Source organism: Catharus ustulatus, chromosome 24 (assembly GCF_009819885.2).
Source record: "Catharus ustulatus isolate bCatUst1 chromosome 24, bCatUst1.pri.v2, whole genome shotgun sequence".
Taxonomy (NCBI): Eukaryota; Metazoa; Chordata; class Aves; order Passeriformes; family Turdidae; genus Catharus; species Catharus ustulatus.
The window spans coordinates 1,579,012-1,606,221 of record NC_046244.1 but is presented as its reverse complement, the minus strand read 5'-3'; the positions used below and the strand labels follow the sequence as shown (position 1 = coordinate 1,606,221).

Sequence of the window (27,210 nt, the reverse complement as noted above, 5' to 3'; positions counted from 1 at the left end):
TTTACGAGGCCCAGGAGAAGCCAGCACACTGAAATATATCAGTTTATCATTCCCTACCAGTCCTGCGTTATTAAAACCCACCTTTATATGCAAATGCCACAGAAGATATCAAGGCCACGAGCTCGATGAGTGCTCGGGCAGGAAAACGACGTTCAGAAAGGAAAAAGGGAGAGCAGGGAGAGCAGGAAGGACTGTCCAGGATGGGGGAGAGCAGCCAGGGAAACCGAGCACAGCGAACAGCAGTGAAGATGATGATGATGGAGGGCAATAATCCCAAGGCACGCCCTTGAATCTCGGCCAAAAAGCTCAGCCATTCCCGATTTAATCCACCCCTCCTTCCATCACAAATGCTGCTCATGCCAGGAGCTGCCCAGGGAGGTCGGGGATGCATCCATGGGGATGAACAGGAGCCCTGCCTGGGCCAGGGGAGCCATCCCACACCGGGGTGATGCCAACAGGGTTTGGGAAGGCAGGAGCTGGCAAGAGTTCACCTGCCACAGGGACAGATCATGAAGGTCCCCTCACTTTGAGATGTGCAGAGGCCATCGAGGTATTGGGATTAAATGCCAGCTGGGGGAGGAAGGAGGGAGAATGATTTTACCTTAGGGAAGAAATAATAATGGGAAGAAGCTCTCTACCAGCTTGGCACAACAGGAATTCATTAAGGACTGCCAGAGGGGTGAATTTGGGCTCCAGGAGCGTGACTTCAGCTTGGAAGCAGGGACTTAGTGCAGAGCCATGGGTGAGATCCAAGCCCCTCACACCTCCTGCACACATAGAGGACTGGGGGCATAGCTCCCATGGAGCAGGGATTTCTGCATCACCTGGGCCAGGACAAGCACTAAGGGACCTTTGGAGAGCTGCAGAGCCCTGTGCAGTATTCTGTTTAATCCAGCCAGGGAAGCTGCACCTCTCCTGCAGCTCCAAGGCGGCTCAGAGGAGTGTGGCTCCAGCCCCCACTGCTGTGCCAGCCAAAAAATCGGCCCCAGAAGGACAGGGAGGGCTCAGAGGGCCCTTCCCAGCAAATATCCTTTGATAGGGGATACTGTCAGCAGAGCCATGGGGCTGCTCCACACAGCTCGTGTCACCAACGCCATCAAGTGACTGCAGCATGGAAAGGGAGAGCAGCAGAGAGGCTGGAGTAAGGGAGAGCAGTGGGAAGGAAGCTGGAATCTCTCCTCTGTGCCCCCCAGGAGCTCAGCAGCAGCCCCCTGCCTGCTCCCCATCCTGCCTCTGCTGCTCTGGGATGGGCACTCAGTCTCCGTTCAGGCCACAGGACCTGACTCTCAGGATGGCACCTGGCAGGACCCTGCATCCCCAAAAAATTACCAACAGCTTGACACTGCACAGGGCACCCTTAGACCCACCCAGTGCTCAGTGTGTCCCCTCACTGCCACCAAACATGTCCTGCCTCCCACACACAGCAGGTCAGACCTGGCCAGGTGCCTCCCGACCTCATCCTGCATCTGGCAAAAAGGGAAACCACTGGTTTACACCTTCAGCCCTCAAAACTCACATGCAATCCCATCAACTAGGGGGCACTCAGGGCTGGGGACAGACAGACATTGTCCCCTGGCCAGCCTGGCACACCACATAGAGCTTTTTCCCCCCCTTTCCTTTGTAAGCATCCTTCCCATGACAATCCACTGCTCTTCCTGGCCACGGAGGGGAGGGAGACACTGAAACGTGATCTCCCCGCTGCAGGCACTGCCCTCGGCCAGTTCCTGTGCCCGGCTGTCGGGGAAGGCGCTGATGCTGGCACTGATGCTGGCACTGATGCTGGCACTGATGCTGGCGCTGATGCTGGCACTGACGGTCCCGGTGATGTGCAGGGAGTGCGGGGCTGTGAGCTGAGCACAGGCTCCAGCCCCTGCACAGGGCTGCAGGCGGCTGTCCCAGCACTCCCGAGAGGCTGGGGATGCATTTTATGGGATGGGAAAAAGGTGTTTGCGTGCCTGGAAAAGAGGGGGTGGTGCCTGGAGTGCTTGGAGCTTCCTGGGTGTCCCTCTGTGTCTCAAAGCACTGATGTGCCCTTAAAAAAATCTGTCTGGGCACGTGGAGTACAGACGGGCAGAATAATGCTTCTCTGGGGTGTATTGAAAAGGAAAATAGAGCAGAACTGTGAGCACACAGCAGGACCTGACTCCCAGGAGTGGGTTGGGGTCCCAGCCGTACCACACCACAGGACCTGCGGCATTCACAGCCAACAAGGGGACAGGGAGAGCCAAAGCAGGAGCTGGGATAAAATCCGACAGCTCCACCCGGCCCTGCTGCCTGTAGGGCAGGAATCAGGGGCAGCCCGGCTGCTCCTGCTCCCCAGGACAGAAGGCATCCGTGTGAAGCCCAGCCCTGATGCCACACCTTGTGTCAGCCGCATTTTTGAGCGGCTGAATCACTGCCCCGCCCTGCTGCCACCCCTGACCGGCCACAAACGGCTTCCCTTGGACATCTCGCCTCCAGGTCCGAGCTACACCTGGGGCACATCCTCACTGCTCACAGGATGCCTGGGTTTCTGCAGCTGGGTAAAATATTCCTTCCACGTCGTCTGTCTCAATCAACACTGACATCCAGTGGCTCGCCGGGATGACGACAGCCGGAGCGCCCTGTGGAGATGTACGAGTGGACAGGGATGGCCAAGGATGCCTGTTGCACCACAGCCTCCCTTCTGCATTCCTGGGCAATCACCACGGGAAACAAACTCCCCCCTGTCTGCAAATCCAAGACAGGAGAAACCTTGCTCTTCCCAAACTTTTAGGGCTCTCAAGCAGAGTCACCCTTGGAAATTCTCCCTGGTTTTCAGGGGCAGCAAGGCTCAGGGAGCTGCTGAGGGACCCCTGACTTCTGACTTCACCTACCTGACCCACATGGCCATGACTAAGACATGCAGGAGCCCTCCAGCTGCTTTCTCCCATAGCACAAAGCTCAAACCTGGCCAGGAAACTGGGATCAACCCCCAAGATAGGTTGAGGAAGCAATAGGAGGAAATGGGGTTGCAAAGAGCACCCATAGCACTGTCCTGTGTGGAAGAGCCATGGATCCACCATGGCAGACCTGTGGGATTCTCAGGAAAAGCTTCAGGAACTGTGCTCCCATCTCCAGCCTCCCCTTGCCTCAGTCTGCAAGAGGAATATCCCACTTGATGGAAAACCAGGAAACAGCCACTGCAGACCCCCCAAAGGGTGACAACAGTGACAAGGATTCCTGGCCTCAAGGGTACCCTGAGGCCTCAGATGTGGAAACTGGGGAAAGGTTGGGAAGCAGCTGCTCCTGCCAGAGCCCAGTGGAAGCAACTTGCTCCCCCTTCCCGAGGTGATGCAGTGCCAGGCTGGACATGATTGACAGCCCTGGCAGGGGCAGATTTTGGGGACTGTCAGCTATAACCCTAGCAAGTGTCTTGCACCACCAGCCTGGCCCCAGAGTTGGGTCTCAGAGACCTGGATTCATGTCCCAGGCCCCTTCCTAGAGCTGTTTATCACACATTTCTGACACAGAGTTAGTTAACCCCCACCTCACCGGGCTCACAGCTGGGGGGAAGATCTCTGGGCTGAGCCAGAGGGGGGGTGTTGGCCGAGACACCCCTCAGATGGGTTAAACCCACCAGGCAGCTTGTTTCCTGCTTGGGGTGCATCCAGATCCCAGGAGGATCCACACAGGGCCCCCAGGAGCAGCACAGCCCTTCTCCATCCCCCCCTGCCCTGTCCTGCCCTGCCCCAGCCAGTGTGGTGGATTCCAGCCAGCTCTCAGCGTTTTGATCCTTTCCGGGGGGATCAGCCCCCCTCACCCTGCCAAGGTCACTCCTCCTTCCCCAAACAGTGTGTACCAGGATGGGTTATCCCACTTGGCTGCCCAGGACAGCAACAGCCCATCCCCAGCATCATCCCCCATCCATCCCTGTCCTCTGCCTGCACACAGACAGACACAGTCGCTGCTAATGTCTGTACAATTTTTGGGGAGGGATGGGATGTTCCGGGACTCACCATCCAGCTGGGAAAAAGCAAGGCTGGGAAGCAGCAGCTTGCAAAGTGTGGGCTTGTGCCTGCACAAATATTATGACAGGGATCTCCTCAGTGAGCGGCTTTGTGCTGGGATCGTGCACAGCCTTGGGAAGTGACACACACACACACCCCTCACACCCACCCCTGCGGAGCTAAAAAGGTGCAGGAGCAACTGGAGAGTAGCCACTGCTTTTCTTACCTTTCCTGGGAGAAAGAAGAAGGGGATGGGGGGGTTGGAGCAACTTCACCCACTCTTCCAACCCCTCTGCGGCTGGGCTGGGGGGGCAGGAGGGGCAGGAGGAATCCCGAAGGCGACAGGCACGGCTGCGGAGCGCTGTCTCTGGAAGACAGGGAGAGAGGGAGATGAGGAGAGAGGGAAAGGGAGGGAGAGAGGGAGAGGAGCAAGCGCCGGGGCTTGGGGTGGGGGAGCGCTGCACCACCAGCCACCTCAGCAACCGGTGGTTTCACCCCCCGGACCCTCCCCACCGGGCACGGGGCTGGGGGAAACCGGGGAGTCCGGGGGTACCCGGGGGTCTTACCGAGCCGGCTGCAGCAACATGTGCCCCGGCAGGAGGGTGCACGGAGCCGGAGGGTGCCTGGCTCCCCTGGGATGGGGGGCTTCCGCATCCCCAGGGTGGGTCTCTCGCTCCCCACTGCTGGCTCAAAGTGTCCGGAGCTGTCTGGGTGACCATCATCATCATCATCATCATCATCATCATCATCACCCAGTGGAGCCATTTGTTTTGCCAGGGAGGTAACCATGACAATCCCCCCGAACACTGTGGCGGTTCCCCCTCCCCTCGCTCCCCTCCTGAGCCCGGGGGCTGCAGGGGAGGGAAAGGGCGAGGGGCGAAGGAGATGCCCCCGAGCTGGGCAGGCTGGTGGGAAAAAGAGGCTGCGAACTCCCCTTACACATCCCCACCATTTGTCTCCCCGGGATTTTCCGCAGCAGCTGCTGCGAGGGGAAGAACCCACCGCATTCACCTTTGTCATCCCCTTCCTCTTTCAAAGGAAGGAAAGCACCCTAAAGCCCCCCAAAATCAGGATGCACCACTGCTCACTGGTCTTCTCTGCAGCCCTAGGCTGGATCTCTCTCCCACTCTTGCTGTTGTCCCCATTCCCATCTCAGCTCATCCTCTCCTCCTCAGGAGCACCCAAAGCCCAAAGCGCCTCAGCCACAGCCCCACCCTTGGGGGTCTAAAGGACCCCAGAGCAGCAATGCTGTCACTGAGGGATGCCCCTGGTGGGATACAGTCCCTGCCCTGAGCAACTCACCCTTAAACCCAGGAAAAACAACTTGTAGAAGGGGAAACTGAGGCAGCCAGAGGGGCACAGACTTGGACATTGTCCCAAAGCAGAGCTGGACACTGAGCCTGGGGCAGAGCACACTGAGGGTAAAGCTCTTCTTTCTCCCCGGGCCTCCAAGGACACATCCACACCACGGGGTCAGGATGACCAGACATGTGGCATCCCTAATGACCCATCTTGTTCCCCAAGCACAATGTGTTTTAAAGGAAAAGGCAAGAAACTCCACAAACAAATGCCTGTTCAAGAATTTTTTCCTAAGCCCAGCTCCCAGGGCTGACTTCAGCCCTGAACCTCCAGAATTTATGGTTCTTGCCAGACAAATAAATCAGCCATGGAAAAACACATGTCCCATGTTCCCAGCACCTGTAAATGTTTGTTTACCATGGTTTGTGGCTTCTAGGAAGAAAATAACATATCAGGAGAAATCCTGGGATTCAAACCAACAAACGTGGTAGCAGCAGGGTATTTATTTAGAAGATAAAGCAACATCTGACATGGTGGATGAGGCAAGTGTGAGACCTCAGGAGGACACACATGGAGTTGGTTTGGGGGGATTAATATTTGTGCTGACACTGAAGCTGCATCACCACAGTTATCAATGAGGTGATCAAAAGTGCTGCCCAGAACAGCTCTCAGGGGTCTCCAGCTGGTGTTTGCTCCTCCTCTTCTTCTCCAGGTTGGCTTTGCCCAGGACACCCCACCATTGATGAGGGCCAGCCCCTCCCAGGGAGCAGCAGGAGGGAATGGGGTGGGTATAAATGAGGCAAAACAGAGGAGAGGAGAAGCTAAAAGTAGCATTTGAGGTCACCTAAGTGCCATCTCTAGGCTTGTGGCTTTACCCACCTGAGGCCAGGTAACAGCAGCATCTCTAACCACCACAGAGGAGTATTTCCAGTCCTGGTTCTTGCCTGGGTGGATTCTGGGACTGGCCAAGCACAGGACAGGCTTTCCAGGTTCATTATCCAGCTCACTCAAGTGTGCAAGTGTGGTGCATTTGTGCTGGGAGATGGGAGCAAAACTGAAAATAAAAACAACCAGAAAAAAACCAAATACTAAACCACATCTCCAGTAGGATGGACAGCAATGAGCACGTCCCATGATCTCCATGTGTGCTCTGTATGTTAACTGCCATTTTCCTTAGCCTGGAATGCTCTGAAGAAACAAATAATCACCCTGTTGAAAGACTGATGATTGAAAAGTAATGACAGGGTTGGGCAGGGACTGCCTCCTACTCCTCTTTCTCCGGCTCATCCTCCTCCTTCTTTTCCTCCTTTTCTTCTTCCTCTTCTTCCTCCTTCCAGCAGGTTTCTGTGTGACCTGTTTGGTGTGTAAGAACCAGAGGTAATTCCAATGAAATTCCACCATCCACCCTCCATCACTGTGAGATCTCATTCCAGCACAGCCAAAGTCTGCTGGTGAGGGGAATTAAGCATTTATTTAAATTAATCTGAATACTTATCTCATGTTGAAACGAATAAATATGTAATTATATGACAGCAGAGTCTCCAGCAAAATCAAAGACCTTGCATGGAACCCACAGGAAACCCACATCTCCAAGAGCCCACTCCTGCTCCAGAGACTGAGGAAAAAAGTCCTTCCTCATGGACAGAGCAGAGAAACACCCACCACAGTCACAGCTCACTGACAGGCTGCACAGCCCTGAAAACCCCAAGGAACTATTGCAGCCAAGGTCAAGGAGCAAAAGGAAGGTGTTGGAAGGATCTGCCCCCAGCCAATGTTGCCTGATCACAGTTGTCTTCTCAGTGCCTCTGTTTCCCCCTCACTAAAATGGGACTAATCCCAACCAAATGTCCTTATGGGAGGTGTGTCTGCAAGAAAATATTAGACTGGAAGCATGAGCCTGTCAGCCTCTGGGATTTCCCACATTCATCTTTATTTTTATCCTAATTAACTAATTAATGTCTCAGACTTGCCGTTGGCTGCCTCTTCTGTTCCCTTTGAAAATCTCCTCACGTTCAGCTCCTGTGCTCAGCATCCTCCTGTTGCCATGGAAAAAAATGCCATGATGTCACCTCCACAAATAAAACTGCCAGACCCCAAAGTTCACGTGTGGGGCTGGGCTGGGGAGGATCCCAACAGATTGAGGGACACAGAGCTACCACCTCCAAGCAGGAAACTGAATTAGATGGAAAAACATCAGATGATAATACTTGATAATGATGGGGTTTTGTTTTAAGGAAAAAAACAACTACAGTTGTGTGAAGAGCAATAGTGAAGGGTCCAGCCCTGCCTGAGATAAGATTTCTCAGGACAGAAAGAAATGACAGCTCAGATGGAAGTTTCAGGCTGTGGGAACAAATGAAGTGTCTCTATTAAAGGGGAATACTGAGTCAGGGAACTAATCCTTGTTTTGGGAATTTGTGGCAGATGCCTGCAGGCTTGGCCATTTTACTGGTTCTGCTGCATGGAATAAAAACACAAATTCAGACCCTCCTTGAGAGCTGCTCTGTCTAACAAGGCTCAAGGAAAGGAACAGCAGCACAGTGAGGAAATCCCACAGGCTCTTCCAACACTTCTTTCATTTCTACTTTCCCTTTTACTCCTCTTTATTCCAGGACCTTTCAAGAACAGGTTTGACACCAGGTCTAAGCCGGCTCCTGCCCTACAGAGGAGACAGGACGGAAATGACTCTTGCAGCTCGTGTCATTTCTACACCTCCATGACTCATCCTACTACCTTGTTTTCACCTCCATCCCTGTTCCAGAGACAGAGCTGCAGCTCCCTTGCAAATGTCACAGTGTCTGCGTGATTTTTCCCAGCCCTGGCTTCCAAAGGGACTCCATTCAATGGGAAACAGCTCCAGCCTCACACCAGATGGCACAGCAGGGCCAAACCAGACAGGGGAAACAGCCCCAGCCCCACACCACAGGGGGGTCTGACCCCAGGGATGGCCACGTCACACAGGGGACTGAGCCCCACATCAGGTGAGAGCCAGGCTGACCCCCAGACCCCAGATCATAGCAGGGTGCATCAGGTGAGAGCCAGGCTGACCCCAGACCCCAGATCATAGCAGGGTGCATCAGGTGAGAGCCAGGCTGACCCCAGACCCCAGATCATAGCAGGGTGCTGATCTCAGCCCCACAGCATTCAGGGCACCAGGCCCCTGACCGCAGGGCCCTCAACACAGAGGGCACCTGACTGCCCAGCCCCACACAGCACAGGGCTCACAGCCCCACATCATACAGGGGTCACAGCCCCTCACAGCACAGGGCTCACAGCTCCACAGAGCACAGGGCTCACAGCCCACAGAGCACACAGAGCTCATAGCCCCACACAGAGCTCACAGGGCTCACAGCCCCACACAGCACACAGAGCTCACAGCCCCACACTGCACAAGGTTCACAGCCCCACAGAGCTCACTGCATACAGAACTCTCAGCCCCACAGAGCTCATAGCCCCACACTGCACACAGCTCACAACCCCACGGCACTCACAGCCTCTCCCCACACAGGACTCACAGCCTCATCCCACACAGCGCCCACCTCCCCCCACCCCCACAGCCGCGATCTCAGCCCTCCCGCCCGTGCCCTGTCCCCGCCGCCCCCGGAACGCGCGGTGCCCGGAACGCGCGGTGCCCGGAACGCCCGTGCGCGGCCGCGGTGCGCGGTGCGCGGGGCCGGGCGGGGCCGGGGCGGTGCCGCGGGTGCGCAGGCGCCGCTCCCGCCCGGCGCCATCGCGGCTGCTGCGGCCACCCCGGGCCGGCCATGGCCACCGACTCGTGGGCCCTGGCCGTGGACGAGCAGGAGGCGGCGGCCGAGTCGGTGAGTGCGCGCCGGGGCCGGCGGGGGCTCGGCATGGCCCGGCCCGCTCCAGCGGCGCGGGGTCGCTCGGGCTGCGCGGCCCCGCCGCCTCCCCTCAGCAAACAGCGATGGCACAAACCCTTTTTCGCCCCATTTTCTGCCGTGGGGGCAGGGAGGGCCCGGGCTATCCGATTGTCCCTGGATATGGGCTCTTCCTTTATAAGGAAAACCCCCAATTTGTATTTATGTGTTGATTTACTATTATTTTTAAGAATTTTTCGCCTTCATCTATTTTTTGTATATCCAAAGGGCAGAGACGTCCCTGCGGTCCCCTCACCCTCCATCCAGACACTGCACCGCTTCAGGCACCCATCCAACCTCAGCTCTGGCTTCCATCATCCAAAAACATCCCTCTTTCTTTCTTTTTTTTTCTTTTTTAATGAAAGGATGTGACTTCGTATCTCAGAAAAATTGTTTTCTATTTTTCCTTGGGCACAGAACACTCATTGAGCCCCTGGATGTGGGGATGGCCCTCGGGGCTGCTCTCCCTGCACATCTCAGGTGGTGAAGCAAACTCATCTTGGGGCAGCTTGTGCCAGCCAGGACAGTGCATGGATCCTTTTTCCATCCTGGAATGCTGATTTTCTCCCATTTTCCATCAATAGAACCATTAGGGAGTGGAGGCTGCAGGACAGAAAATAACCACTGTGTTGTCATTTCAGCTTAGAAAAACTTGTATTTCTGTTAAAACTCTTGAAATCAAGTTCCTCTTGTATCTTCATTCCTTCCAGTTGAACAGGGTTTCTGCAATGCTGTATAAATCCAAAGCTCAGGTTTTCCTTGCTGGAATTAGAATATAGGGAGCTATAGTTGAATTTCTCTGATTTTGTGTTTTTCCTCATTTCTAGCTGAGCACTTTACATCTGAAGGATGAAAAAACCAAACCAGATGCCAATGGTGAGTTCCAGCTGCTTGGATGGGCTTGGAAAGGGTGGAATGTTTCCCTGTGGGGGTTCAGAGTGCTGCTGCCAAAGCAAATTTCTGATAAATCATGAGATTCCAGAAGACCTGAGATTAAGCAGCAGCACAGACTAAAACTTTTGTGTCTCAGGGAGCTGTGTGAGCAAAATCCGTTGGTGTGGCTGTTAAACTCCACTTAGAGCTGGAGCTTGGGTTTCCTCTGCACAGCAATGCAGTTCTGCTCAGGAAAATGAGCTCTTTTGTAGCTTTTCCCAGGATATTCCAGAGCTCTGGGGGTGTGGGCTGTCCCTGAGGCCTGACCTCACCTGTGTCCCCCTAAACCTAAACCATTCCCATTCAGGTGCTGTGGTCAAGGCCGATGACAATGTGGAGAAGACGGAGGATGAGGAGAAGGGTAAGTGCTTTCCTGAAAAAAAAAGCTTTGGCAAGGAAATTAATTTAATTTAATTCTAATTAATTGATTTAATATATACTTAAAGCAAGTCTGCCTTATGTCTCAGGAGCGCTGATCTTGTATCCTGCCCCAAGGACTTAATTGTAAGACATGTCCTTCCTCCATAACACTTTTAAAGGCATTGTGTCCTGTAATAACTTGGGAGACTCCTGGATTAGAGTGGAGAGCAATAAGGGGATAGCAGTATCCTCAAGGCAGGACTGGATACAGGAGCAGTTGGATAACCTGGAGCTGGCATTGCTGTAGCAACCAACAAGTTGCCTTTATGCAGTGGCTGTTCAGAGGTGGGTAAAGGCTCCCATTCTTTCAGAAGGTGGTTTTAGGAAACAGATTTAGTAACAAAATCCCAAAGTGCAGCAGTTTTACCTCATTTGGATCTCCCTTATCCTCAGCCCTTGTGTTTCAGCTCTGAAATCTTTTGAAGTACCATTTATCCTCAAACTTTCCTTCAAAATAAAACCCTAGGAGGTGTCTGCCCACCTGGCAGAGTGAGGGTTGAGGAGGCCTGATCTTGTCCCAGGTGGATGCTAAGCTAAAATAATCTTAAATAAGCAGAGATCTGGATCTGTTAAAGGCCCCCTTAGAACAGTGCTTGTTTGATTTGTCTTCCTTGGTATTAAATGGGGAAATCTCTGGGATCTCTCAATGTCTCAGCCAGGAGGTTTGGGCTCTTCAAGCCATTACACTCTAATGAAGAATTTCAGTATTTGGAAGGATTTTGTCCCTGTTAACTGGCTCAGGAGTTCAGTGGGAGCAAGACCTGGAGCAGGCTATGACTGATGGATTTATGTTTTCCACCTCCCCTCCCAGAGGACAGAGCTGCCCAGTCCTTGCTGAACAAGCTGATCCGCAGTAACCTGGTGGACACCACAAACCAGGTGGAGGTGCTGCAGAGGGACCCCACATCACCCCTCTACTCTGTCAAGTCTTTCGAGGAGCTGCGCCTGTAAGTGCCTGCTGGGATGAGCCAGAGCCTTTTCTGCATGGAGCTGTTGAGTCCTGGGATCAGATATATTAAACAAGCTCCCTTATAACTGCATTTTTCAGTTTGTCATGGGGAGCCTTATTCTTAAGCTCAGGGAGAGAGAGCAGTTTTGCTAAAACTGCCAGAGCAGATGTGAGTTTGGAGCCCATCAGGTAGCTGAAACTGAAAAATTCATGTCCTGAAAAATTCCCTGGTTGCATAGGAGATACCACTTAAAAATAGATGGGTTTGTGTTTCAGGTTACTGCCAACCTGTCATTAATAAGTGAGTGTATGATTTGTGTTATTTAAATGCAAGGAGAGTTGGTTTATCTGAGTGCCTAGTGGGGGCTTCCATCTGAAACAACAGTAGTGAACAGCACCAAGGGAATAGCTTATCTTTTCTAGCAATACTGGATTTATGTACTGGAGAGACCAGTATTTTCTGACTTCCACTGAAAAGCTCTACCAGTGCAGCTTTCAAGGCATGGTTGATGGGTACATGTATTAATGTGCTGAAGATTGCCTCCTGTTGGGATTGTTGTGCTTGCACTGTTCTCAAGTTTGTTGCTCTACAAGCTCTGCAGGAAAATGAGAGCTAAGGAGCTTTCTCCCCATGAAATGCCAGGATGTTTTGCTTTGTTAGTTTTTGTGGTTGAATGTCAACAAAAAGAAGCTGAGGTCCTGCAGTGCCTGTTAGACTAATTCATTCCTGTGTTTCAAAAGGCAAACAATCCCAGGGAGTTAATGACAGGGACAGCCAGCCTAATTGAGTCTTCATTTTGTTATGACTCGGGGTATCCTTGGCAACTGGTGCAGAGTTGGGCTTTGTCTGTCCTTGCTTGGAGCAGCACAAGGTTACATTTTCAAAGAGCTTTTGTTCCAGCCATCGAAAGTAATACAGGGTTTTTGCAAAAGCATGTTGTGCTCAATGGGAAGTTACTGCAGTGGGAAATGTGGGCAGGATGTAACCTGCCTTGAAAGGAGAGCCCTTCTGAGAGCACTCACAGCATTGAGGGAGCAGCTGGGGGTCATCAGCTGAGAGTTTCCAGCACCATAACCTGGATTTGGGTTGTTCTGGGGTCTTCTTGTCCACACAAGTGTCTGCTGAGAGTTGAAAGCTCCCTCGAGAGAAAGCAGCAGATGAGAGTTTGCTGGCCAGCAGTGTCACCACACAGTTCTGGCTGTGAGGGCTGGCTTGCAGCCACGGATCACAAAGTGTAGCCACAGCAAACTGAGCTAATTATCAGTCGTTTACCTGAGCCAGCATTGCTCAGCTGCATTACAGAATGCACATGACTTCCTGAAGTCCTTGCAAGGATCTCTTGATCCCTTTTTCCTGTTCCTCACGCTTTGTCCCACGTCTGAGTCATCAAAGAGTGATAATTTTGGCACCAAGATTAGACATGGCTGAGGAAATGGGATTGGCCTGAAGGACAGGATTAATGCTTTCTGCTCTGGGATTCCTGGATTGTCTGAAAAGCTGCTTTGGAACAAGCAGTGCTGGCCTTAGACACAGGGTTTGCCCTAGAGCTGGGACATGCAGGCTGACTTACTAAATCCAGGGGTTTTTACAAAGCTTCCTGTCCAGACTTCCTGCTGTCACCTGTAGCTTCCAGATGCTGATCATAGTTATTTCATGGGTAGGATTGTACCAGGGATGTCTTCTCCGGGGTTTTTCTCACCTTTTTGTACACAAATGAAAACTAAATGGACTTAAATAGGTCATGATATAAAAATTTCTTTTTTCAGGAAACCACAGCTCCTGCAAGGAGTCTATGCCATGGGCTTTAACAGACCATCTAAGATCCAAGAGAATGCCCTGCCCATGATGCTTGCTGAACCGTACGTACACATTCTTCCTACTCTCTACCAGAATAGATTTGAAAGGTTCAGTGTGCTGCTTCCGAATTTTGGATGGGAGGAGGGTGATGGAGAAACTCTCAGGGTGTGGAGAAAGGGTTCCCATGCCACAGTGTTTCTGTGGTTATTAACTATGAGACAGCAGCCCTGGATTTGTCCTTTTCCTAGAGCTGGTACTGAGCATGTGGTGCTGTGGGCTTTGGGAGGTTGTTGCCATTTTTCTCATCAGTTTGGGAAGGAATAATACGAAATAGCTCAGAAATCCTGAGTGGGTGGGAGTAGCTGAGGTGCTGATTTTCCTCTCCACAACCCTAAGCTGGAATGTGTGAGATACTGAGACACTGGGGAAGACGTGTGAAATGGGAAATTACTGGGACACAACCACTTTTTTCCTTCCAAATCTCCATAACTGAGAAACACTGAAGGAGGGTGTTGGGCAGGAAGTAATTCATGGCTGGTCAAGCTGGCCATGGATCCAGAGCAGGGGTAAATGTGATAGGATTCAAATGCCCTGGTGGTGCTTCACCCTGTGAGCTGTGCCTGCTGTGCCCCCAGCCCGCAGAACCTCATCGCGCAGTCGCAGTCCGGTACTGGCAAGACAGCTGCCTTCGTCCTGGCCATGCTCAGCAGGGTTGAGCCTGGGAACAAGTATCCACAGGTAAAGTTTGTGGGATGTGGCTGTTTTGGAGCCTTCCCTGGCAGTGCAGTGCCATCTAGTGAAGAGTCTGAGCTGCTGGGAGGCCTTCAGATGTAAATTCGTGGCTTGATGGAGCCATGGTGTCATTTCTTTAAACTGCTTAAAGGGGAAGGAGGTTTGGGGATTTATCAAAATGCCTTCAGTGCAGAAGATGTGGATTTTGGTCAAAGCTTGTTCCTGTCAGTCCTTCTCATGCATCACACAGAATGGCATTGCTCTGTGAGGAGTTAAATCTTTCTGTGAGGACTTAAATCAGAGAAATAGTGCAGACTGAAGGGGGTTGATGAGTGGGTTTGGGGTGGAAGAGAGGGTAATTCGACAATGCCGGGAGAGGTACTTTTAAAATCAGGTTTCCTCATGGGATGGTTGAGAAACTGTTCAGCCACTTGCATGTTCATCTTGAAGAAAACTTCAACAAGGATTTTAAAAAGCAAGTGTGATAGTGTTGCCCTGAATGTTGATCACCTTACTCCTTATCCTTCTGTTCCTCCAGTGTTTGTGCCTTTCCCCAACATACGAGCTGGCACTTCAGACAGGAAAAGTGATTGAACAGATGGGAAACTTCTACCCAGAGCTGAAACTTGCATATGCTGTCCGAGGCAACAAACGTGAGTAAGGGGAAACACCACAAACAGGAAGGAGGGAATGGTGCTCCTCAGGTGCCCCAGAACAGTCTGGGTCAGAGAGGGCTGGAGCATTTCCCTGTCTGCACAGCCACCCTAGAGCAGCCCTTCCTTCTGTCTCTGCAGTGGAGAGAGGGCAGAAGATCTCAGAGCAGATCGTCATCGGCACACCTGGCACCGTGCTGGACTGGTGCTCCAAACTGAAATTCATAGATCCCAAGAAGATCAAGGTGTTTGTGTTGGATGAGGCAGATGTGATGATCGCCACCCAGGGCCACCAGGACCAGAGTATCCGAATTCAGAGGTATGGAGTGGTGCCATGGGGACAGGGGGCTGCAGTGGGGACCACTGTCCTCACCAGTGAACCAACAGGATTGGAGTAATAGATTAGCTTTAGTCCAGGGGGTTCATTGAGGCACAGTGTCAGTTTCATTTCCTTACAGAATAAAAATCCTGTCCCTGGAGCAGGGTTTATTCCTTTTTAGAAGGTAAGTCTGGATGCTTGTCCATGAGGGAGTGATCATGGTGGGTAGGATTGGTTTTACTCTTTCCAGCCACTGAAATAACTGATTCCAGGGTTATGGTTTTCCTTTGCCCATAGCATGAATTCCATCAGGATATCAGGAGATGAGTTTTGTGTGGGAATCCTCCCTATTTCTCTCTCTCTTACAGAATGCTCCCCAGGGACTGCCAGATGCTCCTGTTTTCAGCCACTTTCGAGGATTCTGTGTGGAAATTTGCTCAAAAAGTTGTTCCTGACCCAAACATTATCAAACTGAAGCGTGAGGAGGAGACCCTGGACACCATCAAGCAGTATTACGTTCTGTGCAGTAACAGAGATGAGAAGTTCCGGGCTCTCTGCAACATCTACGGCGCCATCACCATTGCCCAGGCCATGATCTTCTGCCATGTGAGTGCTTCCAGGGAATGTCAGTCCTAGGGACCCCCTCAGAGGCTGCAGTGCTAAAACCAAGCCAGACACAGTTTCCAGAAAGGAACTGAGAACAAAATTGCCCTTTTTGGCTTCTCTGCCTCAGTCTTTGAGAGAAATCCAGAAAGCCACGTTAGTGCTGGCTGGTTTGATTCTCTGGGTTTGTCCATCCAGGAGACAACATTGGACTTTTTTATTCCTGAATGGTCAGTTATCCCTAAAGTCCTCTGAAGCAAAGATCAGAGTAATGCACATTTTTCCAAAACTCTGAATTAATGGGAAAAAAAGTGGGGTTGGAAAATGGATGAAAATAGGGCAGAATGAGGGTTTGGGAAGTTTTTTGCTACTCTAGCTAATACAGAGCTGTTCTTGGGACTTCATTTCCCTCAGGCAATTGAGGATACACCTCTGGAATCTCACTGTGAATCATACTGAGACTTGGTTTTCTTTTTCTGAAAGCCACCATAATAATTTTTAGGGAAAAATCAGTGCTGACAGCACAGAACAGCCAAGCAAAATGAGCTCAGACAGGATGAAAGTGTTTGGAGCCTGCTACAGCAGTTTGCTTTTAGGCTGTCTCAAGACATAATTGGAGCTCAAAAAACTGTTCAAAAATTCAAGGCTGTGCAGAGCCTCTGTGGGATTTCACAACTACATTCAGGACTGACCGTGAATTTTCCAAGCTGAGTACAGTAATTTCATGATTATAAGCCGCACCATTTGGACTAAAATTTTGGTCCGAACCCAAAGTACGGCTTATAATCAGGTGTGGCTTATATATGGACAAAGAATGAAAAGTTGCTGTTTTAGTTTGGAGGACAGGTGTGTGCTGAGAAAGGCAGGAGCTTCTCTTTGAAATGGAGAATGTAAACCCACTCCCTCCAAATTACTATCATTTTGAAATCAAGGGGCTTTCAGGCAAAGATATGGGAATTAGGAATAACAGTTCTTTTCTAGGGAAATTAAAATAGAAATACAGCACTACAAAGAACAAACTCCAAACCCTGACACAGTCAGAGTACAACCTGACACCCTGTCAGGCAGGGTGTTGGTAGCAGTCCCATTCCATGGTGGCTGCATCCTCCTGCAGTGACAGATGTGGCTCAGTTGGAGCAGTGCTCCTGTACAAGGTGCAGTTTCCCTCCGGAGCTCCAGTGGTGATGTGGAGAAATCCGGTTTCCCTCTGGAGTCCAGTGGAGAAAGGGGCTCCCTTAGTGTCCCAAAACCTCTCTTTTTATCTTGGTAAGAAATGTTGGGCTCTTCCCCCTGGCTGGAGCAACTCCCAATGGGATGCAGTAATTTTATCAGTCCCACAGTGGGACTCAATGGCCATGAGCAGAAAATGACTGGCTGGAGGAAGGATGGGTTATGAAAAGATAAAGAACACTGCCCTGCCTGGTTTCAATGGATGGCCCATTAGCAGAATATCTCCCACGGAGATCAGGATCACTGCCCCCACCCTCAACAGATGGTGATAGAACAGATCCCTTTTATCACACTCTGTATTGTAACGTGTGGCTTATAATCAGGTGCAGCTTGTGTATGGACAGAGAATGAAAAGTTGCTGGCACCCGGAAGTGCGGCTTATACTCAGTGCGGCTTATAATTGTGAAATTACTGTACTTGTGGGTTTGTGACAATTTTCATGAGTTTTCACTGTACACATGTAGTGTCAGCCTCCAGCAGAGTGAAACCGAAGGAGCACTGCACAAACACAACCTGTCCTTTGTTACTCAAGGACTCCTGTGCTGGCTGAGGTGCACTGTCCTTCTGATACAGTTTGTAAGGGAGACAAAAACTGAGCAGCCACAGAGCTTCTAGTGAGCTCCCAGAGAGGTTTGTTGCCTCTTTCCAGCATTAAAAGCCCTCCCAACCGTGGGGCTGGCTGTGTGTTGCAGACTCGGAAGACGGCGGGGTGGCTGGCGGCCGAGCTGTCCCGGGAGGGCCATCAGGTGGCCCTGCTGAGCGGGGAGATGATGGTGGAGCAGAGAGCTGCCGTCATCGAGCGCTTCCGCGAGGGCAAGGAGAAGGTGCTGGTGACCACAAACGTCTGTGCCAGAGGTAGGGTACAGGGGGAGTGGGGCCAGGTGATGCCTTAGGATTTTAGCTTTTATGTTTTTCATGTGTTTGTAATCCTGCATTATTTAGTGTCTAACTCCACACACAGTGTCAGCTGCTGCTCTCCCATTTTGGTCAGACACAACAATTCCTCTCTGGGCTGGGAATCAAGGACACCTCACTGTCTCAGGCCCTGAGAAATGGAAACAAAAGGGAGTTGGAGGGAGCAAACTTGGGGTAAATGACTTCATTACCTGAAGCTGTAATTGCAGGATTAACCCCCAATATGCAAATGGACCAAACTTAATGAAGTATGAAAACCTGTGACCCACAGTCCGTTTTTGGGTGTAGCACCTGAGGGGCTTCATCTACCTGGAATGTATTGGAGGGCCCTTAAATAAATACAAACCCTTAGTTTTGTCTGGCCTTTGTTTTTAGGTAGCCCAAAAAGGCATCACAGGGAGGGCTGGAAGCAGCAGTTCCTAAGATAACACATACCCCTGGGCAGCTCACAGGAAGAATTCACATCCTCAGTTCCAGTTGGCAGAAATTGGTGTCCTTACACTGTATGCCTGTGGGCAAACCCAGGATTCCTGCTGCTTGAGATGGAAAAGCCCATCCTGTGAGAGTCTGGCACCAAGGCTGACTCGTGCTGCTGACATTCAGGGTTTGCAGTGAACGTGTTTGCCCAAGTACAGGAAACAGAAGCAGTGAAATCCAGTTCACTATCCCAGTAGGAATTCATGCTGCAATTTGACACCCTAGAACAGTTAAGACTTGGAAAAACACAAGTCTTTAAAGTTTTGCAGGGAAGGAGAGAGTTTCTGAAATATTTAAGTGCTGGTGGAATTTCCAAAATATTTAAGTGCCTTTGGCAATTTCAGTGGGACTCTCTGCCCTAACAGCTTGATAGTTTTTTTTCCAAGTACCCCACAAGGATGTTGTGGCAAAGCTCCATTTCAGAGTCTGAGGAGGCTGTTCCTGCCCTAAATAAGTGAAGCTGTGTAACCTGATGCTTTCTTTTTGTCAGGGATCGATGTAGAGCAGGTCTCTGTTGTTATCAACTTTGACCTGCCTGTGGATAAGGATGGAAATCCAGACAACGAGACCTACCTGCACCGCATCGGCCGCACCGGCCGCTTCGGCAAGCGGGGGCTGGCCATTAACATGGTGGACAGCAAGCACAGCATGAACATTCTCAACAGAATCCAGGAACATTTCAGTACGTACCCTCTGGCTTTCTCCTCTCTCTGAACTGTTGAAGCACTGCAGAATTTGACTTGTTGGATGCTGGTGTTTGTTGAGCTTTAAACAGGTGGCAGAGGAGCACAGCAGGAGTGGTTGGTGTGGCATCCCTTGGGATTGTGACAGGAGCAGAATAAATCAGGCTGGGTTTGCTGGTGCCTGGGTAGTCCTTGAAGTGGATGGTCCAGGGGTGGGTAACACTGGAGTACCCAGGTGGGCCTTTGATAAAAGGAAACAGTTTTAATTGATGTTTTTAAACCTTGAGTGAACATTCCCTGATAAACCAGAACTCAAGTGCAGCTGAGGACAGCAGCGTTCCCTTCTCTGCTTAGTGTAACAAATTAAGAATATTTCTCTTCTTTCCCAGATAAAAAGATAAACAAATTGGATACTGACGACTTGGATGAAATTGAGAAGATCAATAACTGAAATAGCTGCTGGAACTGGTGTGTGCCCTGCTGTGGAAGCTCTCCCACTACAATTGGATCAGCGTTTGGATTGGCACAGCCTCTCGGCTCGTCCCGAAAAGGACTCTTCAAGATATGAGTACACAAAAATTACCTCATTTTAAAAATTGCAGTTGGACTTCAAATTGTGCAACTATGGGGAGGAAGAGGAAATGTTTACAGAAGCTTTTAACATTTCTTAGTTTAGCCTTAAAATGGGATGATCTTTGGAATTTTGAGAAATACACTTGCCAAAAGAGAGGCAATAGGGAGTTATCTAAAATTATAAAAGAAAAAAAAATAGCCTTTAATTGGAATAATGTGCAACATTAACCTGATGAGTTTAAATTCAACAGCTGAATATATAATGGATATAAGGAAAGGAAAAATTAAAAAAAGAGAAAAAAAAAGAAAAAAAAACTAAAAACCCCAAACAAGGCAGCTGGTTTTTGGCTGAATACTCAACTTGTACAAACTAGGATGTCATTCTCTTTGGCACTCCCCTGAGCTCTTTAAGACTCATTTCTGGCTTTCTGATGAATTTGTCCTGCTTTTCCTCACATAAATTGTCCTGAGGATGTCTCCAGTAGCTCCTACTCGCAAGCACAGGTGCTGTGTCGCTTTGCTGGGCAGTATTTTCTTTTCCTTTGTCCTGGATTTGGGTGGTGATGACACTACAGAAGTTCATCCCAAATGTTTAACCTGGCTAAGGTGTGGGTGGGTGGGTGGGAGGGGCATTTTGAAGGGAACTGTACTAAAGAATTTCACCATATAATTAAATGCACCATGCTGTGAAGCTCAGCGTGGATAATGTACAGAGCTGTTGGGCTTCACCCATCAGATACAGGAATAAAAAACAAAAAATTGACCAAAAAAATTTACCCTTAGAACACCCAATTTACCTGTTGCAGTATGTTTCAGTACCAGTTTTGAGTTAAATTGCTCAGCCAAATTGCAGGTGGGAAGTGCTCCATAGTGCAAAGTCAGTTGTTGGTCCCTGCCCCAGGGTGTTCCATGGAGAAGGAAGGATTCCCAGCTCCTGGAGAGGGAAGGATGATTCCTCCTGTGTGTTGGGACCCCTCTTGTGCACACAGCTGGACCTTGTGGGCTGCTCCCCCAGCCCAGTCTCCAGGAGAAGGAGGCTCCTGAAGCAGAACTTAGGGTGCACAGCTCTTTGTTGGGGGGAAATGGGACATGCATGAGCAGCCATGGGCCTGCTACTCAGTGTGGGAATCATGTCAAAACAAATGTATAAATTGTAAATTTAAACTGAATTGTTTTCTTTGCAATTTTGGCCATCATATTCTGTTCAAAGACAGGAATATGGATCCTTTTACCAAGTAAAAAAAGGCTCATTTAAAATGTACCTAAAATTTTAGGAAATTGTGCACCCTTTTATCAATTTGTATAAAGGCTTTAGTGAAGAAAAAAAAAAAAACAGCTTAAAATTAAACCTTTTGTATTCTGGGGTGTATCTATTTTTATTCTGTTGGAATCCTATTTAAAGTGGCAGGTGAGTGAGTGCTTGTGTGTGGAGTGGAAGACTTGATTTAATCACCTACTCTCCTAGTACAGCTGATTGACCTGGTGACAGCAGAGTTTTGGGTTGAATTGTCATGGAAGCTGCTGCTGGTCCTGTGTGCTGTTTCTAATGTACTTTTAATTGGAATTAAAGAACACATAGTGAACAATCCCTTTGCTGACTTCTTGCTTGAATACTTTGTTGCTGTTTAAAAGCCTCAGTAAGGACATTCCCAGCCAAAAGTCCTGATAAGTTTTATAGTTGTGACAGAATGAATTTTAATGCTGAAATTCTTGAAATATTCCCACAAAGAAGTTTGTTAAATGATGCCACACCATAAATGAGATACTGTTTTTCCCCCCATGCTTCTTTTGCTAGTCTTAGAATTGCTGCTAAAATCTCCCCAGAACAGTTCTGAAGGGAAGAGGAGAACTGAGGGAGAAAAGAGGTATTTTCCCTGCACTTTGCTTGCTAGATCAAAACTTGATAATTTTTGCCCATCTTTGGAGATGCTGCAGCGTGGGTGAGGTGATCAGAACCAAACTCATCCAGTTTTAGCAGAAGGAACATCCTCCAGCAGGAGAAGTCCACTGTGAGGCAAGTTACTGAATTGTGTGATTGTTGTGTTCTTGCTCAGAGCCCCTGTGCTCTCACAGCTGCCTGCTGGTCCCCAGCTCTGCTCACAGCGTGTCACTGATGCAGAGTGCTTCCTCCTTGGCTGCCAGGACACAGAGACAAACTTCAGCAAGGTGTGGAGGGCAGCTCACCATCCACAGAACAATTCTGGCAGTCCCTGAGGTATTTGCCATCAAATTAAAAGTTTTTTAAGAGCAGGTTTGATGGATAAACCTCAGCTCATGTAAATAATTTAAAGTTCAAGTTTCAGCCTAGAAGGTTTTATTTAACATAGGATGGAAACACTCTGAACTGTAGGAGTAACACAGCCCATACAACAGGCAGAAATAGAGAATTAACTGCCTAACACAAGGAAACATGGAAAATGGTTCCTTTTGCTGAAACCAAGGGCAATACTTTGTGGTTTTGTTGAAGGCATCCATGTGTTTCAATATCTGGGACTGCTGCTGAGCAATTCCCATCTCCAACAGCAGCAGGGACCACTGCTCCATCACACACTGGTTTTACAAAGCTGCTGGAGCCTGAACACTTGATTTAGCATCAGGTAACACTCAGCCAGCACCAGCAATCAGCTTTCTGCTCCTCTTGTGTTTGTGCTCCTGTGCTGAGTTGTACACTGAGCTTCAAAATAAGTTGGGTTTGCCTCAAAACATTTAAACTCATCTGTGTGGCAAGTGGTCCATTTTTAAAGGAGATTAAAAATTACTGCCATTGAAATTCCATTAGAAGATATTTCTCTCTTTTTAGCACAAGCACATTGTGTTTACCTAAACCTGCAAGTCACTCAACCATTTTACTAAATGGTGGTTTAGTAAAAGATGGCTTACTCCTTGAGCCAATTCCCAGTCAAATCCCATTAGTACCTTATTTAAAAATTCCCAAAGCAGCATTGCTTCTTGGACTAACTCACTTCAGTGTAGAGGAATTAAATGGAATTATGTGTAACATCCCTTCTTAACTATCCATCTCTTCTTACCTATGGATCACATGAGCTGAATAAGAGAAGGAAGACTAAGGAGAAAATCCTGCTGCTCCCCAAGACAGCCAAAATAATAATAATTTGTTTTTAAAAAGATGATTTAGTCACAGTTACGAGCTGGACTGAGGTTACCCAGAAACAACTGAACCCTCACAGGATTTTACAATCAGTCTTGCAATTTAATACTTCACAGTAATTCATTAATGTGTTATTACTGTTATTTCCAGATGGCTTCAGGGTATGATCTCCTTTTCAGTCTCTTGAGAAGATGTTTAGGATAATGATAAACTACTGAAGGTGGTCCTGCAGCTTAACCAGTTCTGTTTCTACTTTTCTAAATGGTGCTACTGCATTCAGAGAAGTGGTACCTTCCCAAAACACAGAAAAGGACAAGGGGAGAAGCCTTGGAAACCTGAGATTTCAAACATCAGCAACTTCAACACACCAGAAAGGCTGAAGATTGGTGGTGCTGAGGAAGACATTTGTGATGGCACAGGTGACACGAGCTGCTCTGTATGAATCAGGTTTATGCATCTGAAATACTATTCCAAACACTATTACATATTCATATCTCTGCTTCATGGGGATTTCGTGGGACATGGAAGATCAAGTGGGTGCAGGAAGCATCAGACTGGATTTTTTGGAAGAAGCACTGAGCAGAAAGACCCACAGCATCCCTGTGTGCCTAAAGATCTGCTGCACGGTGCTGCTCGTCCCGTCGGATGCACAGCACGGACCTGGGCAGGATCCCGCACTCCTGAAGGGACTTGGTAAGGTCAGAGAAGCTCCTCCGGGGAACCTCCATGGTTTCAACCCTGCAGTGTTGGAAGTTGGCCAATAGTTTCTGTCCTGCCACGGCAAGGACCGTCTGGAGACTGTCAGAGGGCCTGAAGTGGTGCTCAAACCTCTGCCCAGAGGGAGACCGGACAGCGAGCAGCACGTGCGGCCCTTCCGGGCTCACAGGGAGCACCCGAGAGCTCTGCTGCCTCTGCTGCCTCCCCCACTGCCCGGGGGCACAGCGCCTCTGTGAGCTCTCTTCAGTGCCAATGTCACTTCCTGACAACGTGCTGGCAGATCTCTGTCCTCCAGAAACAGTCTTGGCTTTTGGAGCATCCTCCTGCCCCTCGCTCACTTGCAGCCGCTCGGTCCGTTCAGCCAAGGCTCCCACGGCGTCGCTCCCCGCGCCCTTGCGGATGATGGAGGGGAGCACCCGGTACTTGTTCAGGGAGGAGGAGGTCTTCAGAGGCACTTGCTGCAGGAGCTTTGAGATTTTCTCACAGGACACCTGGGCAGGTGGGAACGCCGGTTTTGTGAGTGCTGCTCTCCGGCTGCTCACTAACTCCCGAGGAGAGGCTGCCAGCGGGGAGGATGGCACGTGGCACAGACAGGCTTCCATGCCCTGACGGTGGCTCAGGCTTGGCCTCTGTCCCTTGGCAGATTTGGGCCTGGAGACGTGCATGGTGACACTGCTGGCCCACGGCACAGTGGCTGTGCCCGGACGGAAGCGCAGCTGAGCCGGTGCTGAGTCCCGAAAAGCCGCTGTGGCCATTGCACCTGCGGGCTGGGAGCAGAGGGAAGAGTTACAGGAGCTGGCCAGGAGAGCTCAACCTCCCTGAGACTCCCAGGCTGTGCTGTGTGTCAGGTAATAATAGAATAAATCTGGGGTATCAGTGCATTCCCTGTGCTGCAGTAAGGGCTGAGTCACAGAGGGTGTTATTTGTAGGGTCTGGCTTTGGCAGGAATTGTGTAAAGCTGACCCAGAGCTTTGGGGAGTTGTGCCCTTCACCACTGAACATAAGTTTTTGATGGAAAGAACAATTTCTTTCTTCTGAAGCTGCAAACTCAGGGCAAATGGGAGATGAGTGAAGCTCAGAGCACAGCTCTGGCCTTTTCACTGTTCCTGCAGTGGCAGATTCAGTTCCCATTGTGGATTTTGGGATAAGACTGACTACACTTCGTATTTTAAAGGTATCTCAAGACCACTGAGATTGAAAACCCCTGATTCAATACAGAAAAAGCTGTTCTGACTCTCCAGTGACCAAAAGCTGCTTAACAGAGAATTATTTACCTGAGGGAATGGCTGGAGCTCTGTCAGGGAAGTTTAGGTTGGATATCAGGGAAAGGTTCATCCCCCAGAGGTGCTGGCACTGCCCAGGCTCCCCCGGGAATGGGCACGGCCCCGAGGCTGCCAGAGCTCCAGCAGTGTTTGGAAAACGCTCTCAGGCACAGGGGGGATTGTTGGGTGTCTGTGCAGAGCCAGGAGTGGGACTGGATGATCCTTGTGGGTCCCTCCCAGCTCAGGATAGTCCATGATTCTGTGATATGACCTCCCCTGAGGAGGAAGTCACATTCTGCTGCGTGTTCCACAAAGGAAGCTGCGCTCAGAGCTCTCAGCTATGCAGGACAGACAGCCCAGCTACTGGATCACAACCTCACAACAGCTTTTTGGAGAAGTGCCACAGGGAACCTCCTCTTCTGTTCCTGTGGGTTTTGTGGCAGCATTTACCAAGGGGGGAAATAAAAGGTCACCCTGGATTGCTTGGCATTCTCCAGAAATGACATGGTCTCATTCAGCTGCTGTTTGTCATCCCAGCATGTGTGGGTCATTGCAAACCTCCTGGAGTTCAGCAAAGCCAAGGGCAAAACCTTACCCTGGGCTGGGGCAATCCCAGGCACACCTGAGGGCAGGAGGGAGGACAACCTGCAGAGCTGCCTCCAGCTCTGGGGTCCCCAGCAAGGAAAGGACCTGGAGCTGTTGGAGCAAGTCCAGAGGAAGCACCAGGATGCTCAGGGGAGGGAGCAGCTCTGCTGGGAAGACTGAGAGAATTGGGGCTATTCAGCCTGGAGAGGAGGCCCCAGGGTGACCTAATTGTTGCCTTCCAGTACCTGAAAGGAGCTGACAGGACAATGGAGAGAGGCTCTTTTCAAGGGCCTGGAGTATCAGGACAAGGGAGGGATGGCTTCCCGCTGACAGAGGGCAGTGTTAGACAGGATCTTGGGATTAAATTGTTCTCTGTGAGGGTGGGGACACTCTGGCACAGGGTGCCCAGAGCAGCTGTGGCTGCCCTTGGATCCCTGGAGTGTCCAAGGCCAGGGTGGATGGGGCTGGGAGCAGCCTGGGACAGTGGAAGGTGTCCCTGCCATGGCAGGGGTGGAACAAGATGGTATTTAAGTTTCCTTCCAACCCAAACCCTTCTGGGATTCTATTCTAAACCAACCAGAGAACAGCCCCTGTGGCGCTTTGCCAGAGATGTGTTTGTTATTTAACATTTCATTTCTCCTCCAGCTGAGCACGGCCAAGGCAGAGTCCCAGCACACCCTGCCCAGCCCCAGCTGACCGGCCTGTCCCTCCTGAGCTCCAGCGAGGGGGACAGGGACACTCGCCCAGCTGACTCATCCCAGCTTCCCAGGAGCCCGTGGGAGGGACAGGGGCTGTGCCTTCCCCTCGCTGCCGCTAACAAATAAACTCCAAGGCAACAACGACCTGAGGCAGAACTCCCAAGTGCACGGGAGCACTTACAAATATCCCCAGTAACGCTGCCACTTCCAAGAATAAACCCCCAAGCAACAAAAGCCCTGGTGGGACCCTCCGGCAGTGTGTGTGCTGCCCCAGCACGGTGCATGCTAGAGGGGACAGGCTGAAAACAGGGGTCTGTGAGGGGTGGGATGGGCAATGACAGCCAGGGCTGTGACCCCAGAACCGTGACCCCAGGGTCTGGGAGGGTGGGCACTTCACACCCTGACCTGGGATCCGACCTGGGCTGGCTCAGGCTGGAAGGGACAGTGGCAGCTCGTGCGGTGCCACCTCCCTGCTCCAGCAGGCCAGCCCAGAGCCCGGGGCACCGGCTTGTGTGCGGATGGGTCTGGAATATCCCCGGGAAGGGACACTCCGCACCCTCTCTGGGCAATTGTATCCCAGGCGCTCCTCATGTTCAGGTGGAACTTCCTGGGCATCAGTCCCTACCCACTGCCCCTTGTCCTGGTGAGGGCTGGCCCAGCCCCAGGCAGAGCCCTCAGTGCCACAGCTGGGCCTGGGGCTGAGCCCACGGCCGGGCCCCACAGCAAGAGAGCGGCCCCGCTGGCAGAGCCAGATCCCAGTCCCTCCCCCGGTCAGGTCCTTCACCCGGTCTCGGCCCCGGTCCCGGTGCCGGTGCCGGTGCCGGTGCCGGCCCCGCCGTCCCTCACCTGCCCCGCTCCCGCCGCACGGCGCCGTTGCCCTGGCGACCGCGGCACTTCCGGGCGCGCGCCCAGCCCAGCCCCGCTCGGCCCCGCCCCCCGCCCCGCTCGGCCCCGCCCCCCGCCGCGCCCGGCCCCGCCCACGAACGGGAACGGGAACGGGAACGGGAACGGGAACGGGAACGGGAACGGGAACGGGAACGGGAACGGGAACGGGAACGGGAACGGGGAATGGCAATGGCAATGGGAGCAGGAATGGGGATGGGAATGGGAATGGGAATGGGGAATGGGAATGGGGAATGGGAATGGGAATGGGAATGCGAATGGGGAATGAGGAATGGGAATGGGGAATGGGGATGGGGATGGGAATGGGGATGGGGATGGGGATGGGAATGGGGATGGGGATGGGAATGGGAATGAGCATAGGAATGGGAACAGAAACAGAGAACAGGCACAGAGAATGGGAATGAGAACGGGGAATGGGGATGGGAATGGAAACTGGGGATGGGAATAGGAATGGGAATGGGGATGGTAATAGAAACAGGGATGGGAATGGGGACAGGAACGGGAAA

The 27,210-nt window shown here is 51.0% G+C and overlaps 3 protein-coding genes across 10 annotated transcripts in view; 1 reads left to right on the top strand and 2 right to left on the bottom strand.

Annotated features, from left to right (window-relative positions):
* VWA5B1 (von Willebrand factor A domain containing 5B1) overlaps positions 1–4,875 on the bottom strand; it is a 29,391-nt gene extending 24,516 nt beyond the window's left edge. For 2 of the 8 annotated variants that reach the window (XM_033079572.2, XM_033079571.2), the window contains exons 1-2: positions 4,535–4,873; positions 4,195–4,335 (exon numbers count right to left, since the gene is read on the bottom strand). In XM_033079572.2, the coding sequence (XP_032935463.1) occupies positions 4,195–4,335; positions 4,535–4,757 (364 nt within the window). In that variant the 5' untranslated portion in view covers positions 4,758–4,873. Of the gene's footprint in view, positions 1–81; positions 869–2,497; positions 2,604–2,855; positions 2,947–4,194; positions 4,336–4,534 lie in introns of those variants that run through there. The other 6 variants (XM_033079573.2, XM_033079574.2, XM_033079566.2 and 3 more) reach the window with 5 other exon arrangements.
* Positions 4,876–8,975: 4,100 nt separating this feature from the next.
* On the top strand, positions 8,976–21,018 carry LOC117006871 (ATP-dependent RNA helicase DDX19B). Its single transcript, XM_033079585.2, has 12 exons — positions 8,976–9,085; positions 9,973–10,021; positions 10,386–10,439; positions 11,310–11,445; positions 13,215–13,307; positions 13,881–13,983; positions 14,516–14,630; positions 14,772–14,949; positions 15,318–15,555; positions 17,475–17,637; positions 18,665–18,856; positions 19,247–21,018. Exons 1-12 carry the CDS (start codon positions 9,029–9,031, stop codon positions 19,306–19,308), a joined length of 1,440 nt encoding a protein of 479 aa, XP_032935476.1. The 5' UTR covers positions 8,976–9,028; the 3' UTR covers positions 19,309–21,018.
* Positions 21,019–22,282: 1,264 nt separating this feature from the next.
* UBXN10 (UBX domain protein 10) lies at positions 22,283–26,677 on the bottom strand. The gene is made up of 2 exons (XM_033079587.2): positions 26,648–26,677; positions 22,283–24,023 (listed from the first exon to the last, which is right to left on the bottom strand). The coding sequence occupies exon 2, from the start codon at positions 24,009–24,011 to the stop codon at positions 23,148–23,150; it is 864 nt and encodes a 287-aa protein (XP_032935478.1). The 5' UTR covers positions 24,012–24,023; positions 26,648–26,677; the 3' UTR covers positions 22,283–23,147.
* Between the last annotated feature and the right edge of the window lie 533 nt (positions 26,678–27,210).